The sequence below is a fragment of the Pseudophryne corroboree genome, chromosome 9 (assembly GCF_028390025.1).
Source record: "Pseudophryne corroboree isolate aPseCor3 chromosome 9, aPseCor3.hap2, whole genome shotgun sequence".
NCBI lineage: Eukaryota > Metazoa > Chordata > Amphibia > Anura > Myobatrachidae > Pseudophryne > Pseudophryne corroboree.
The window spans coordinates 268,518,180-268,531,422 of NC_086452.1; the positions used below are offsets into that span (position 1 = coordinate 268,518,180).

The following is a 13,243-nucleotide window of genomic DNA, read 5'->3' on the forward strand; positions in this document are numbered from 1 at the left end:
CTTATCCAGTTTTGAATATTTAACATGTGTCTCCTTTAATTGGTGCAGACAGCGCTCCATTTTTTTGCAGGGAGTGAATCCACTGTGAATAGTGTGTTTTTTCCTGTTCATAAGAGTATCCTCTGTACATATCGAACCAATCTCCGTATCTGATCATTCCTTACTGAGATTTGAGTTGCACGTCTCTTCGGAGCAGTCAACTCAGATCTCTTGGCATTTCCCTTCTCACCTCCTAGCCTCCCCAGACTTTAAAGATATGTTGTCAGACAGCTGGAATTTTTTTTATATTATTAATGAAATCCAGGCCACCTTGGACCCCCTCTATTTTGGCAAACAGCCAAAACAGTACTAAGAGGTGATATAATCTCCTATGTAGCTAAACTCAATAAAACCTATGCTGCTTCTTACCTCCACCTCCAACAGACTCTGACGACCGCTTATGCTGATCTTCGTAGAGCCCCTAATTTAGCTAATAAACTAAAATATGACACAGCCAAAACGCATTTTGATGAATACCTCAACAAACAAGGTAATAAATATTTTTTTTAGTGTTAATTATAAATATCGCAGATTTGGAAACAAATCTGGTAAATTACTTACCAATATTTTATAGGGTGCAGGATCTTCCGCAGCAGTTCATCCCTTACAGTACCCAGATGGCTCTTACACGACCTCTAATCTCAGATTGCACAGTTTATGAAAGACTTTTATTCCACCCTTTACTCCCCACCGGTTGATGAGATTCCGACTCTCCACGAGACACCTTCTCCTAATGTCCCCCCCTGGCATAATATCTCCTTTCCCCTTCTGTCTGAAGACATGCAAACTATTCTTGTTTTACCTGTCACGCGTGAAGAAGTTTCCACTGTTATTAAATCTCTGCAGACAACCAAGGCTTCGGGTCCGGATGGATTTGGCGGGAGTTTTTATAGACTGATGCATTCTGACATTTTGGATACACTTGTTCTTGCTTTTAACCACATGCTGCACTCCGGTACTTTCCATTTATACTTTAATGCAGCGTATATCCATATCTTGCCTAAACCAAACAGGGACTTGAGTCAGCCTAATTCATACAGCCCTATCTCCTTACTTGATTCAGATTATAAGATACTAGCTAAAATCCTAGCGGATAGACAAAGTTTTACCACTGATCATTCATCCGGATCAAACTGGATTTATAGCGGGCAGACATTCGGTCCTTAATGTCAGAAAAGTCTTATCGGCGGTCCAACACCTCCAACATTCCTCTGGCATTGCTTCCCTGGGAGTGGTTATGTCTTTGGATGCAGAAAAGGCTTTGACCTTGTTCTCTGGCCCCACTTATTTCACACAATGGAACGTGTTGGTTTTCCTCCTACTTTCCTCTCCTATATTAAAATGTTTTACACAAACCCGATTTCCCAAATCATGTGTAACGGTCAATTTTCTGACCGTTTTACATTGCGTAAAGGTACGAGACAGGGATGCCCCCTGTCTCCCCTCCACTTTGCAATCTCCATTGAGCTCCTGGCTATTATTCTCCGGATTTCATCAGACTTTCGTGGTATATATATTTCTGATTATGAGTTGAAAGTGTCTTTATTCGCAGACGACATGCTGCTCTTTGAACTCCATCCCCACAATCATGTCCATAATTACTAGCTTCGGCCACATTTCAGGCAACAAGGTAAATGTTGAAAAATCAGAAATTCTACCCTTAGGCATGTATCCTCTAGACCTCCTCTCTTCCCCAGTGTTTTCTGATTTCAAAATTAATAGCACCCACTTAAAATACCTGGGAGTTCATATTACTAGTACAATAGATAAATTATACCAGGCAAATTTCTCACCCCTTGGGAATAAAGTGACTATGTTAATGACCTCATGGAACTCTCTCCCTGCTGGGTAGAACTGCTGCGGTTAAGACAGTCATCTTTCCTAAATTATTCTATGCAATCCAAATGCTCCCAATTGCTCTGCTCAATAGAGACATCTTTACGGTGAATGCCTCTATTTCAAATTTTTTTCTGGAAAAGCAAAATGCCCAGAATCGCGCTCTCTAAGCTCATGCTACCTAAAACTCAGGGGGGTCTCGGCCTCCCAGATTTTAAAGCCTATACCTTGGCTGTATTTTTTCGGTATGCCAGCTGTTAGATACATCCACCTTTACTGATGTACGTTTGGATTGAGCCTTATTTGACCCTTACTCCCCTTCTGCATTACTTCACCTAAAACTCAGTGACATTCCTAAAAATCTGTATTCCCATGTGATATTCCATGACACGTACATTTCCTGGATGAGCCTACATAAAAAAAACTTCAAAGAGATTATAGGTTCTCCCCTTACCTTCCCCTATGAGGTAACCCAAACTTTTCGCCTTCCCTTCACAACCCCTCTTTTCAGGTTTGAAGACAGAAAGGAATTGCTCTTGTGAACAGGGTCTTTGACTCGGGAGGCTATATCCTTTCTTTTAAAGATTTACAGCAACAATACTCTCTACCAAATAATCTGTTCTATTTATACCTCTAAGTCAGGCACTATATACAGTCTCTCCCGATTGTATTCCCATTAACCACTGACTCTCATGTTTTACTTAAGTTATTACATTCTAGAACCACTAAGCAGTATAGGATACAGCATTTGTACCCTTTTTTAATAGAATCACAGGTTAAGATTCCTCAACACTCCCAAAAAGTTTTTGCCAGGTGGGCTGAAGATATACCAAGACTGAAAGGTTCAGTGGTATCTATACTTCAAAACTATTGCAAATACACTAAACATTTACAATCAACTTACTTACAGGAAACCCATTTCCACCTTCTGCATAGAGCATATATTTCTCCGGCTCAGAGAAAATACATGCTTTCTGAGGAATCTGGAAATTGCGTTAAATGTTCTATGTCTAATGAGAAACTGTTTCACTGTTTTTGGGAATGTTCCAAAGTACGTAGATTCTGGTCGAAAACAATATGCTTATTTGAATACCACATTACAAGTTTCATTGTCTCCATCCCCAGAAGCTTGTTTACTTTTGGACTTTCAGGATTGGTCCTTTGGTACTAATACTTCTTGCTATATCCCATTTGTTGTGACAGTATTGACTTTGGCTAAAAAGCTGATATTAATACATTGGATCAAGAAAACGGCACCTACAATTCATGAACTCAAGTAACATAGTAACATAGTATCTGAGGTTGAAAAAAGACAATTGTCCATCGAGTTCAACCTATTTGTGGTGTCCTATGCAAGATAGGACACCAAGTCAAGTCTCGTCTTTTACATCTACTATACTTTGATGTGCGAACTCTATTACTCACTGATGCTCATCCCACTTCAACCTTCCATAAAAATTGGACTTTTTTATAAACTCTCTGGACGATGATTACAAATCCACTGTTTCAACATTTTTTGGCTCTCAACAATGGTCAAGAGCTCGGTTACTGATAACGTCCTCTGTATAATTTAACTAGGTTGCGTACTGTGTTTTGTTACATCGTACTTAGTCCGTCTTCTCTGTTGTAGCCTCCCACTGTAAGGACTGCACGCATTCTATGTGCTAGAGATAAGCCAGTATCCCTTTATGCTATACCTTTTTAAAATCTAGGCCCTTTCCTATCTTTTTCCTACTCTTTATCTTTAGCTTTATCTTGTACTCGATCCGACCTTTTCCCCCTCCTCCTCTAACTATCTCTCACTCTTCTCAACTCTCTCACCCCTCTCAACCTTCCCCTTTATTGTGTCTGTCTTGTCAGTTTGTTGGTCTTATTGGTAAAGTCGTTCCACTCAAGGTCAATTTGTATTGATACTCAACTGATTACTATTATTACACCTTGTATATGTATACCTCTTATATTTTACCCTCACGCTTGTATTTTCCTTTTAGTGTTGAAACCTTAATAATCTGTACTTAAAAAAAACAAGAAAACCAGAAGGTAACTAAAGTAGTCTTACCACATTCTGACCATTTGGTAGACATACATCAGGAACCCTGGCCTTCTCCAGGAAAGAAATTCTCCCTGTCTAAAAATATGCTAGCTCGTTATCCTCTCTCTGCTGGTGGATTCCCATGTCACCCGTCTTTGGTGTCATCTACTCTGCCTGTCACCACTGTCACCTCACTGAAGGAACCGTCAGATAAGCGTGTCAAAGGATGTCTGAAGTCTATTTACTCCCTTACAGGTGCTGTATATAGACCCACTATAGCAGCCTCCTAGGCCACAAGAGGAATTGAAGCGTGGGTTCAGGCTATAGAGGAAGAGCTGCCTCAGGATATATCTGACACTGCCAGATAATATCTGTTTCATATTGCCACAGCCTCCCACTACATTCAGGAGGCGTCCTCTGAGGCAGATGTAATGGTGGCCAAGGCGTCGACTACGTCCATCCTGGCTCGCCAAATTCTGTTGTTGAGGTCATGGAAGGTGGACCTGGACTCCAAAAAGATCTTGGAGGTGCTCCCTTTTAAGGGAGACATCCTATTTGGGGAGGATCTTAATAAGATTGCAACTGACTTAGTGGCTTCTAAGACTGCGTTTCTCCCAAATACTAATCCTTCTGCACAGAAGGCAGAGTACCACTTTCCGTTCCTTTCGACCTCTAGGGAAAGCAAAAGGTCAAGCATACCCGAGACAATCTCGTGCTCCCAAAACCACTAAGCCCAAAGCAAAGCAATCCTGGGCTGCCTGTCAGCCTGCTTCCAAACAAGACAAGCCTGCTGTATGACGGGGCTGGCCTCCCCCTGGGTGCAAGAAGTAGTCTCTCATGGGTACGCAGTCTCTTTCAAGAGACGTCCCCCTCGCCAGTTCTGAACGATGGTTGTCCCTTTGGACCCGTTGAGTGCGCGAGCTCTACACCTGGTTGTGTGTTCCCTCCTTGATACAGGAGTGGTAGTGCCTGTTCCCCTGTCCCAGAGAGGCGGAGGATACTACTCAACCCTATTTTAAGTCCTGAAATCAAATTATTTTTTTTCCGGCCTATACTCAACCTCAAATCACTGAACAAATTTGTGAGAGTGTCCAAGTTCCGTATCGAAACGCTGCACTCCATTGTACTGGCCATAGAACCCAGAGATTATATGGTATCCCTAGATATACAAGATGCCTATCTGCGTATACCTATTGCCATATCGCATCAGCAATATCTGCGGTTTGCTATTGGCAACCTTCATTATCAGTTCCAGACTCTGTCGTTTGGACTGGCCACGGTCCCTCGGATCTTCAGCAAGGTTATGGCCGTGATTATGGCTCATCTGCGCCATCAGGGAATCAGGATCCTGCCGTATCTGGACGACTTGCTGGTCCTGGCGAACTCCCAAGATGTCCTCCTCAGTCATCTACAACTGACTGTAAACTTCTACAAGCGCCCTGGTGGCTCATCAACTGGAAGTAGTCCTTGCTAGTCCCTGCTCGGAGCATGCTGCACCTAGGGGCACTGCTGGACACACACAGCCAAAGACTGTGTCCGTCTCCAGAGAAAGTCCTGAAACTTCAGGACAGGATCAGATAATTCCTCTCTCTCCCAAGAGTGTCAATGCACTCGGCGATGCAAGTACTAGGCCTCATGGTGTCTGCTTTCAATGTCCCGTATTCTAGCCACAAAGTGTCAAAAAAGGAACGGAGTGGATAACCCTGCAAACTAGTGGCAGGTGGTGTCAATCAATCCACTAATAATGGACACATGGTTCTAATCTATGGTAGTTTTATTGTGTTGAAATAGCAATTATACGTTTCAAAGGCATTTAGCAATTTATGCATATAATGATGTTATATTAAAAATTTTTATATATTTTTAATACAAAATAAAATTGTTTAAAATTTGCTTGCGCTCTCTCACATAAGTGATTTCTTTTTTAGTTTTATATTGGTATAAACTTCAGGATACTGAGTGGGAGCTGCAATTAAATTTTAAGTGGTGGTGAATAGCTAATTTCTGACACTACATGTGAATATACGACTGCGCCTGAATTTATGTTTACACACGGACGCAAGGGAGTCCACAAATAAAGTGGGTCCGGTGCGTTCCTGTGTCTATATAATTGTATTGTGTAAGTAAGTCCTGGGCAACTCAGAAACTGCACAAAACCTTTTTGGACCGTTCGGCTGCACATGCGAACGCACACTTGCAAAGCAAAAATACACTCCCCTATGGGCGGCGATTATCTGCTCACAGCAGTGCAAAAAACCCCTAGCGAGCGATCAGGTCTGAGTTAGGCCCAGTGTTCAATGCTTTGACTTCCTCCCTGCCTCTGATACAGAATAGGCCTGTTCAAGTACAATCAGACAACACCACCATGGTGGCGTACATAAACAAGGCAGCAATCAAAGCCGCATGTCAATGATAGAAGTGTCAAAAATCCTTAGTTGGGCGGAACGCCATCTGCCAGCAATATCGGCAGTGTTCATTCCGGGAGTCCTCAACTGGGAAGCGGATTTCCTCAGTCGTCAGGACGTACACGCCGGAGAGTGGAGTCTTTATCAGGAAGTCTTTCAGCAGCTAGTGGACATGTAGGGTTTACCAGATGTAGACCTGATGGCATCATGACACAATCACAAAGTTCCGGTCTTTGGATCAAAAACAAGGGATCCTCGAGCAGCGTTCGTGGACGCACTGGCAATTTCATGGACTTTCGGCTGCCCTATATGGGGGTAATTCTGAGTTGATCGCAGCAGCACGTTTGTTAGCAATTGGGCAAAACCATGTGCACTGCAGGTGTGATAGATATAACATTTGCAGAGAGTTAGATTTGGGTGGGTTATTTTGTTTCTGTGCAGGGTAAATGCTGGCTGCTTTTTTTTTTTACACTGCAATTTAGATTTCAGTTTGAACACACCCCACCCAAATCTAACTCTCTCTGCACATGTTATATCTGTCTCCCCTGCAGTGCACATAGGCCCTCATTCCGAGTTGTTCGCTCGCAAGCTGCTTTTAGCAGCATTGCGCACGCTAAGCCGCCGCCTACTGGGAGTGAATCTTGGCTTAGCAGAATTGCGAACGAAAGATTCTCAAAATTGCGAATAGAAATTTCTAAGCAGTTTCTGAGTAGCTCGACACTTGCTCTGCCACTGCGATCAGTTCAGTCAGTTTCGTTCCTGGTTTGACGTCACAAACACACCCAGCGTTCGCCCAGACACTCCCCCGTTTCTCCAGCCACTCCTGCTTTTTTCCCAGAAACGGCAGCATTTTTTCACACACTCCCATAAAACGGCCATTTTCCGCCCAGAATCACCCACTTCCTGTCAATCACACTCCGATCACCAGAACGAAGAAAAAAACCTTGTAATGCCGTGAGTAAAATACCAAACTTCTTAGCAAATTTACTTGGCGCAGCCGCAGTGCGAACATTGCACATGCGCAGTTTGCGGAAAATCGCTGTGATGCGATGAAAAATAACGAGCGAACAACTCGGAATGAGGGCCATAGTTTTGCCCAACTGCCAACAAATTTGCTGCTGCGATCAACTCAGAATTAGGGCCTATGTGTTCCCGCCAGTGTCACTTCTGCCCAGGGTACTACAGAAGTTCAAGCAAGAAGGAGAAATACTACTTCTAGTCGCTCCAGCGTGGCCCGGACGGCATTGGTTCTCAGACCTACAGGGTCCATCGATAGAGCGTCCTCTTCTACTTCCTCAACGCCCAGACCTCCTCTTCCATGGCAGTTTTGTCTACCTGGACCTGGCCAGACTGGCTTTGACGGCGTGGCTCTTGAAGCTTCACTCCTGAGGGCCAAAGGATTCTCCGAGGCGGTTATTCAAACTATGCTAAAGGCCAGCAAACCAGCTTCTGCATGGATTTATTATCGGGTCTGGAATTCTTCACCTGGTGTGCTGCTAAGAATTACAATGCTTACAAGTTTAGTACTTCCAGACTTCTGGCTTTTTTGCAACAAGGGCTGGATTTAGGACTTCGTCTGGCCTCCCTCAATGCTCACATATCGGCCTTGTCGGTGTGGTTTGAGAAAACTTCATACTCATGGCATACTCTGGATTCAGCCTCCCTATGTCCCTCCTGTGGCTCCATGGGATTTGTCTGTTGTCCTGAATGCCCTGCTATAGTCTCCATTTGAACATCTTGAGTCAGTGGACCTTAAATGGCTTACAGCCAAGGTCCTTTTCTATTTGCTATTGCCTCTGCCAGAAGGGTAGTGGACTTAGGCGCTTTGTACTGTCGTCCACCCTTTTTGATATTTCATCGTGACTGCGCAGTTCTCCAAACTCGTCCTGGTTATTTGCCTAAGGTGGTGTCATCTTTTCACCTTAACCAAGAGATTGTGGTTCCGGCCTTCATCTCTTCTGACTTATCTTCCAAAGAGCGGTCTTTGGATGTGGTAAGGGCTTTCCGTGTTTATGTGGAGTGGACTGCCTCTGTCAAGAAGTCAGATACCCTTTTTGTACTTTCTGGTTTCCACAAACGTGGCTGGCCTGCGAATAAGCAGACTTTGTCCAGATGGATTAGAATGGTGATTGCACAAGCTTATGCGAAGGCTGGGCTCTTGGCTCCTGCTGCAATTAAGGCCCATTCTACTCGGTCTGTTGGACCTTCTTCGGCAGCCCGCCGTGGTGCTACCACAGAACAATTGTGCAAGGCGACTACATGGTCCTCAGTGACCACGTTCATTAGGTTATATGCCTTTGATACTTCTCCCTCCCAGGATGTTTCCTTTGGACGCCGGGTTTTCATACCCGCTAAGGTGCGTCCCCTCCCTTGAGGAACTGCTTTAGGAGATCCCCGATGTATTCCCCATGGAACACAGTGTATCCCGCTGCAGAAGAGGAGTTAGTTAAATCTCTTAAATTTCTGCGAGGTACACTGGGTTCCACAGGGTGCCCACCCTGACGCACTTAGCTTCTTTGGGTTTGTATGGCATTAGCCGCTGGTCCCTTCTCCTGTTTTGAGAACGTGGTTCTATGTGACTAACATCTGCCTTCTTTTACCTGCTTCTGCATTGGGCTGGTTAACTAAAACTGTGCTCACCGTGGCTGGAGGCGGGGTTATATAGAGGAGGCCCGCAATGCATCCTGGGACAGTCTAAAGCTTTAGCCTGTTGGAGCCTCTGGATCAAGATCTATCTCTACACCCCGATGTATTCCCTGTGGAATCCAGTGTCCCTCACAGAAAGAGATTTAACTATGGTAAGTCTACCATAAATCTCCTTTTCGATAAGACATAGACAGAACTAAATTGTTTAATATGACAAAATAGGATTTTTAATAAATTAACAAAACAATGTAACTGTTTGATGTATAAAGTGCAACATTAGTTTATTTCAAATAAAAAAGAGAAAAAAATAATGTATGAAGTTGCTTATGCATACAGCAGGACATTTTTCAGCTAAAGCAGTTCACACCCCTAGCCCTTCTTCCTTGCCTGTGTCATTCAAGCGTGTATAAATGCAAATCATGGTTTACAGTATGACCTATTAGATCTTCTCTTGTCACAGATTCTTAATGAGGCAATATCTTTTTCTTAGATTACTTTTTTTTTATATACAGATATATCCACTTTCATCTTTACTGTGCACTATAAGTTGCGTTATATATAACGTGTGAGTGCTGTGTGATTCAGTAGTGCAGGGCATCTTTTTTTTTTTTTTTAGTTATTATTTCTACGAAAATGCACAATCCGATCCTGCTGATTAAAATGATATGCAGCATACCTATATTCTGTGTGTGACTGCGACTGAGTTTGCATACAAACTGCTATGCTACAGTGTTTTCCTGAAAAAGACTATTGTGGCATTTCAGATGCAGATTTTGTGGTTTAGATTTTATTTTGTGATTTGGTTTCCGTAATGGAGCAGTGCCTTTATGTTGATATGTTCATTTGTATTTTGTATTCAGGGAAAGGTTTCCCATAACAACGTTTGCCTGTCATCCGTGTTTGTAAGTGAAGATGGACACTGGAAGCTGGGTGGAATGGAAATGGTCTGCAAACTGACAGAGGTGGTTCCCGAGGTAATGTACCGTTGCTTAATACAAAACACAGACAGCATTTATTTCACTGACAAATATTATTTTCTTCTCCTACGTTCTTAGATTAATTTGAAATTGTTTATTTAATTGAATACTTCTATAAGAAACCTCCTCCCTCCTGATGAGCAGATCTCCCATGTAATACCATCTGTTACAGAAATGCATCACCCACCGCTCCTCTTTTTTTCCCTTAAATTTATGTTCTCCAGGCAGTGGTACCTGAAGAATTTTGAAAGAATATAAGGTAGAACCATGACAATCAAAGTTCTGAAATCCCATCCTGTTTATCGTTCTCATTCACTACATTATTACTCTGTGCATTCACTCCTCTTTGTTTGTACATTTTATAATGGATCCCGCAGGGGACTTATTAATGACATACCATTTCTCAAGATAATTTCTGCTGTTGAAGGCGTTCAGTTACAAATGTCCCATAAGACTTTATGGCTTACTTAAGTGCATGAATCTTATAATATCCTGCCTTTATTTGAGAATCTAACATTTTGGGATTTTTTTTTTTACAGTGTACTTGTTTAAATACAGATGCATTGCTGCAGTCACGCCAAGCACCGCCTCTCGGCTTGCCAGGTCCCGTGAGACACTGCTAGCGTTGGCTGTCATTTTTTGCTGAAAATGCTTCTAAGTCAAATACGACTAGGGCACGACTTGAACACCTAAGGAGACTGTGCTGATTGATAAGCAACACTTGTATAACTGTGTGAAGTCTGTGAATCGGTATTGGAAGTGCTATGATGCTGTGGCTTTATTTTCTTTGCCAAGTTCCCGTGTGCTTCATATACAGACTCCATCACACACAGCTATTCAAGTGTCACATGTCTTGGTGCATCCTAGTCACATCGCATTTTTGGCAAAAATAAATAAAAGATGTTCGATGCTAGCAGAGTTGCACAGGACCTTACTGTTCATCCGTGCTAGGAATCTTGTGATGTACTGTGTATTGAGGCTAGCTGTATGAGGATATATCAGTATATAATGATCACTCTCTGCAAAACAGATAGCTACAAGTGCCATCTATTTTTAAACCAAAAATGTGGGCAGTGTAATACTTGCCCTTCCCACGGAGAGTCTGCTGTGGGAAAGAAATTGGCAAACTCTGAACCTATTACGTTGCTCCACAATATCTTTAAAAGATCAGTTTTGAGAGGAACAGAGATGAGACAAGGTGGGAGAGTGGCAGAGGATGAGAGTCTAGGGAGGTGAAGGAGACTGCTGAGAGATGGGAAGACTGGAAGGAGAGGCGAATAGAGATGAAAGACTGTAAGGTGAGGACAGAAATGAGAGACAGATGACCGTGATGAAAGTTAAGTGGGGACAACAAAGATGAAAGATGCTATGTTAAGAGTCCAAAATACTACTCTCTAATAATCAGAAATGCAGTTATTGAATAGCCTCTCCTCCAGTGAGCTCCAGCAGCAAATAGCAATACATTGCATGTTGTGCAATTTGCATATTGTCTAATCGCTGTATACAGATGTGTCCTCGTCATTGTAGTCGATCCAAACAGCCCCTCTTACCGAGCCAGATTCCGTGAGAGTCTGCTAGCATCGGCATCTTTTTTGCGGAACATTCAACTTAGTGGCAACACATTTGGTCTAGGACACACCAGGAGACTGTGCTGATTAATTCGATATGCAACACGGTATATCTGTTTGTGATTGAGTCTCTGACTCTGTATACGAAGTGCTAGGATTTAGCAGTTGCAGCTTTTTTCCAATACAAGTTCCATTGTGCTCGGTATACAGACTTGGTCACACACAATATACAAGTGTTGCATATTAAATTAATCGGCAGAGTCTCTTGGTGTGTCCTAGACGCTTTGCAATGAATACACATTTTCTGCAAATTAAGATGCCAGATGGCATTGGAACCTGGCCGTTCACTCGCACCAGGCATCTCACGCTGCGTGGCGTATTGAGGTTAGATGTATGAAGACACATCTGTATGTTTTTTCTAATTGGTTAACTTCTCAACAGCAAGCTGACCACTCTGCCTTTCACGTGCAGTTATGTGGCTGAAATTGGTGTCACAAACTCAGCTGCAAATGCACTTCCTTCACTGATATGCCTCATAAAGGGCATTGTCCAGGTGCATGATTTGCAATGAAGGTAGTACCACCCCTACTGAGCATGTTTATGCAGAATAAAAAAAGACTATTTCTCTTACGTCCTAGAGGATGATGGGGTCCACATTAGTACCATGGGGTATAGACGGGTCAACCAGGAGCCATTGACGGTTTAAGAGTTTGAAAGTGTGGGCTGGCTCCTCCCTCTATGCCCCTCCTACCAGACTCCGTTTAGAAAATGTGCCCGGAGGAGCCGGTCACAGCTAGGCGAGCTCTACAGAGCTTATATAGAAAAGTTTAAACTTAGAGTTTTTTATTTTACAGGGAGGCTGCTGTCAACAGACTCCCTGCAGCGAGGGACTAAAGGGGGGAGCAGTGTCCGCCCTACGGGGTCTGAGCCACTGTCTCCGCTGACTGGACACTGAACACCAGAGGGGTCCGATCGCTCCCCGCCAAAGGGGATCGCTCTCCCCAGCAGCATGCCACCAACCCCTTACAGAGCTGAAGAAGTGGCGAGTGAGACACCGACCCCCCTAGCAAGCGGGGGGCCAGGGTGAAGATGGCGGCAGCGAGGAGGGAGCGCAGTATGATCTGCACTCCTGGGAAGGCTGAGTGGTACATGGTGTGCCGCTGTGAGGGGCACACTGGGCCAGCGCTTACCCCCCACACTGATCCAGAAGCCTGTCGGGGTCCTCGGATCTCAGCCAGCACTAATTCCTCAGGCCAGTATAATCCATGAAGAGCGGGAAGACAGCGCCATTAAGGGGGCGGAGCTTCTCCTCAGAGCAGACCCAGCAGCGTTTCCGCGCCATTTTCCTGCCTGCACAGCGCTGAGAGGAAGAACAGGTCCCTCCACTGCAACTCCAGCTATCTGTACACGGTACCAGGGGGTTGTAGAAGGGAGGGGAGGCTGTCCTATTAAGGTGCACAGTCAGCGCTGACTAGGGGTCTCCCTTTGCTAAAAGTGCGGTGTGTGGGTTGGCTCCAATCTCTGTGTCTCTCTTGCCATTCTTGGGGGGGAAAGTCTGTCTGCCCTCACCTGTGTGTGCGTGTGTGTATGTAGAGTGTTTGGTGGTCTCCTTTAGCTATGTCCAGGGACACTGTGTCATATGCTGCAGAGGATTTATCCTCCCAGGATGATCCCATTCCATGTAATCAGGATAGCACTGGTTTAGCACAGATACCAGCAAGGAAACGTGAGTGGTTTTCC

The 13,243-nt window shown here is 44.0% G+C and overlaps 1 protein-coding gene across 2 annotated transcripts in view; it reads left to right on the top strand.

The window, feature by feature from the left end:
• Window positions 1-13,243, top strand: part of SCYL3 (SCY1 like pseudokinase 3) — a 377,023-nt gene that overhangs the window by 176,594 nt on the left and 187,186 nt on the right. For both annotated transcript variants that reach the window (XM_063940292.1, XM_063940291.1), the window contains exon 3: window positions 9,819-9,932. In XM_063940292.1, the coding sequence (XP_063796362.1) occupies window positions 9,819-9,932 (114 nt within the window). The remainder of the gene's footprint in view (window positions 1-9,818; window positions 9,933-13,243) is intronic.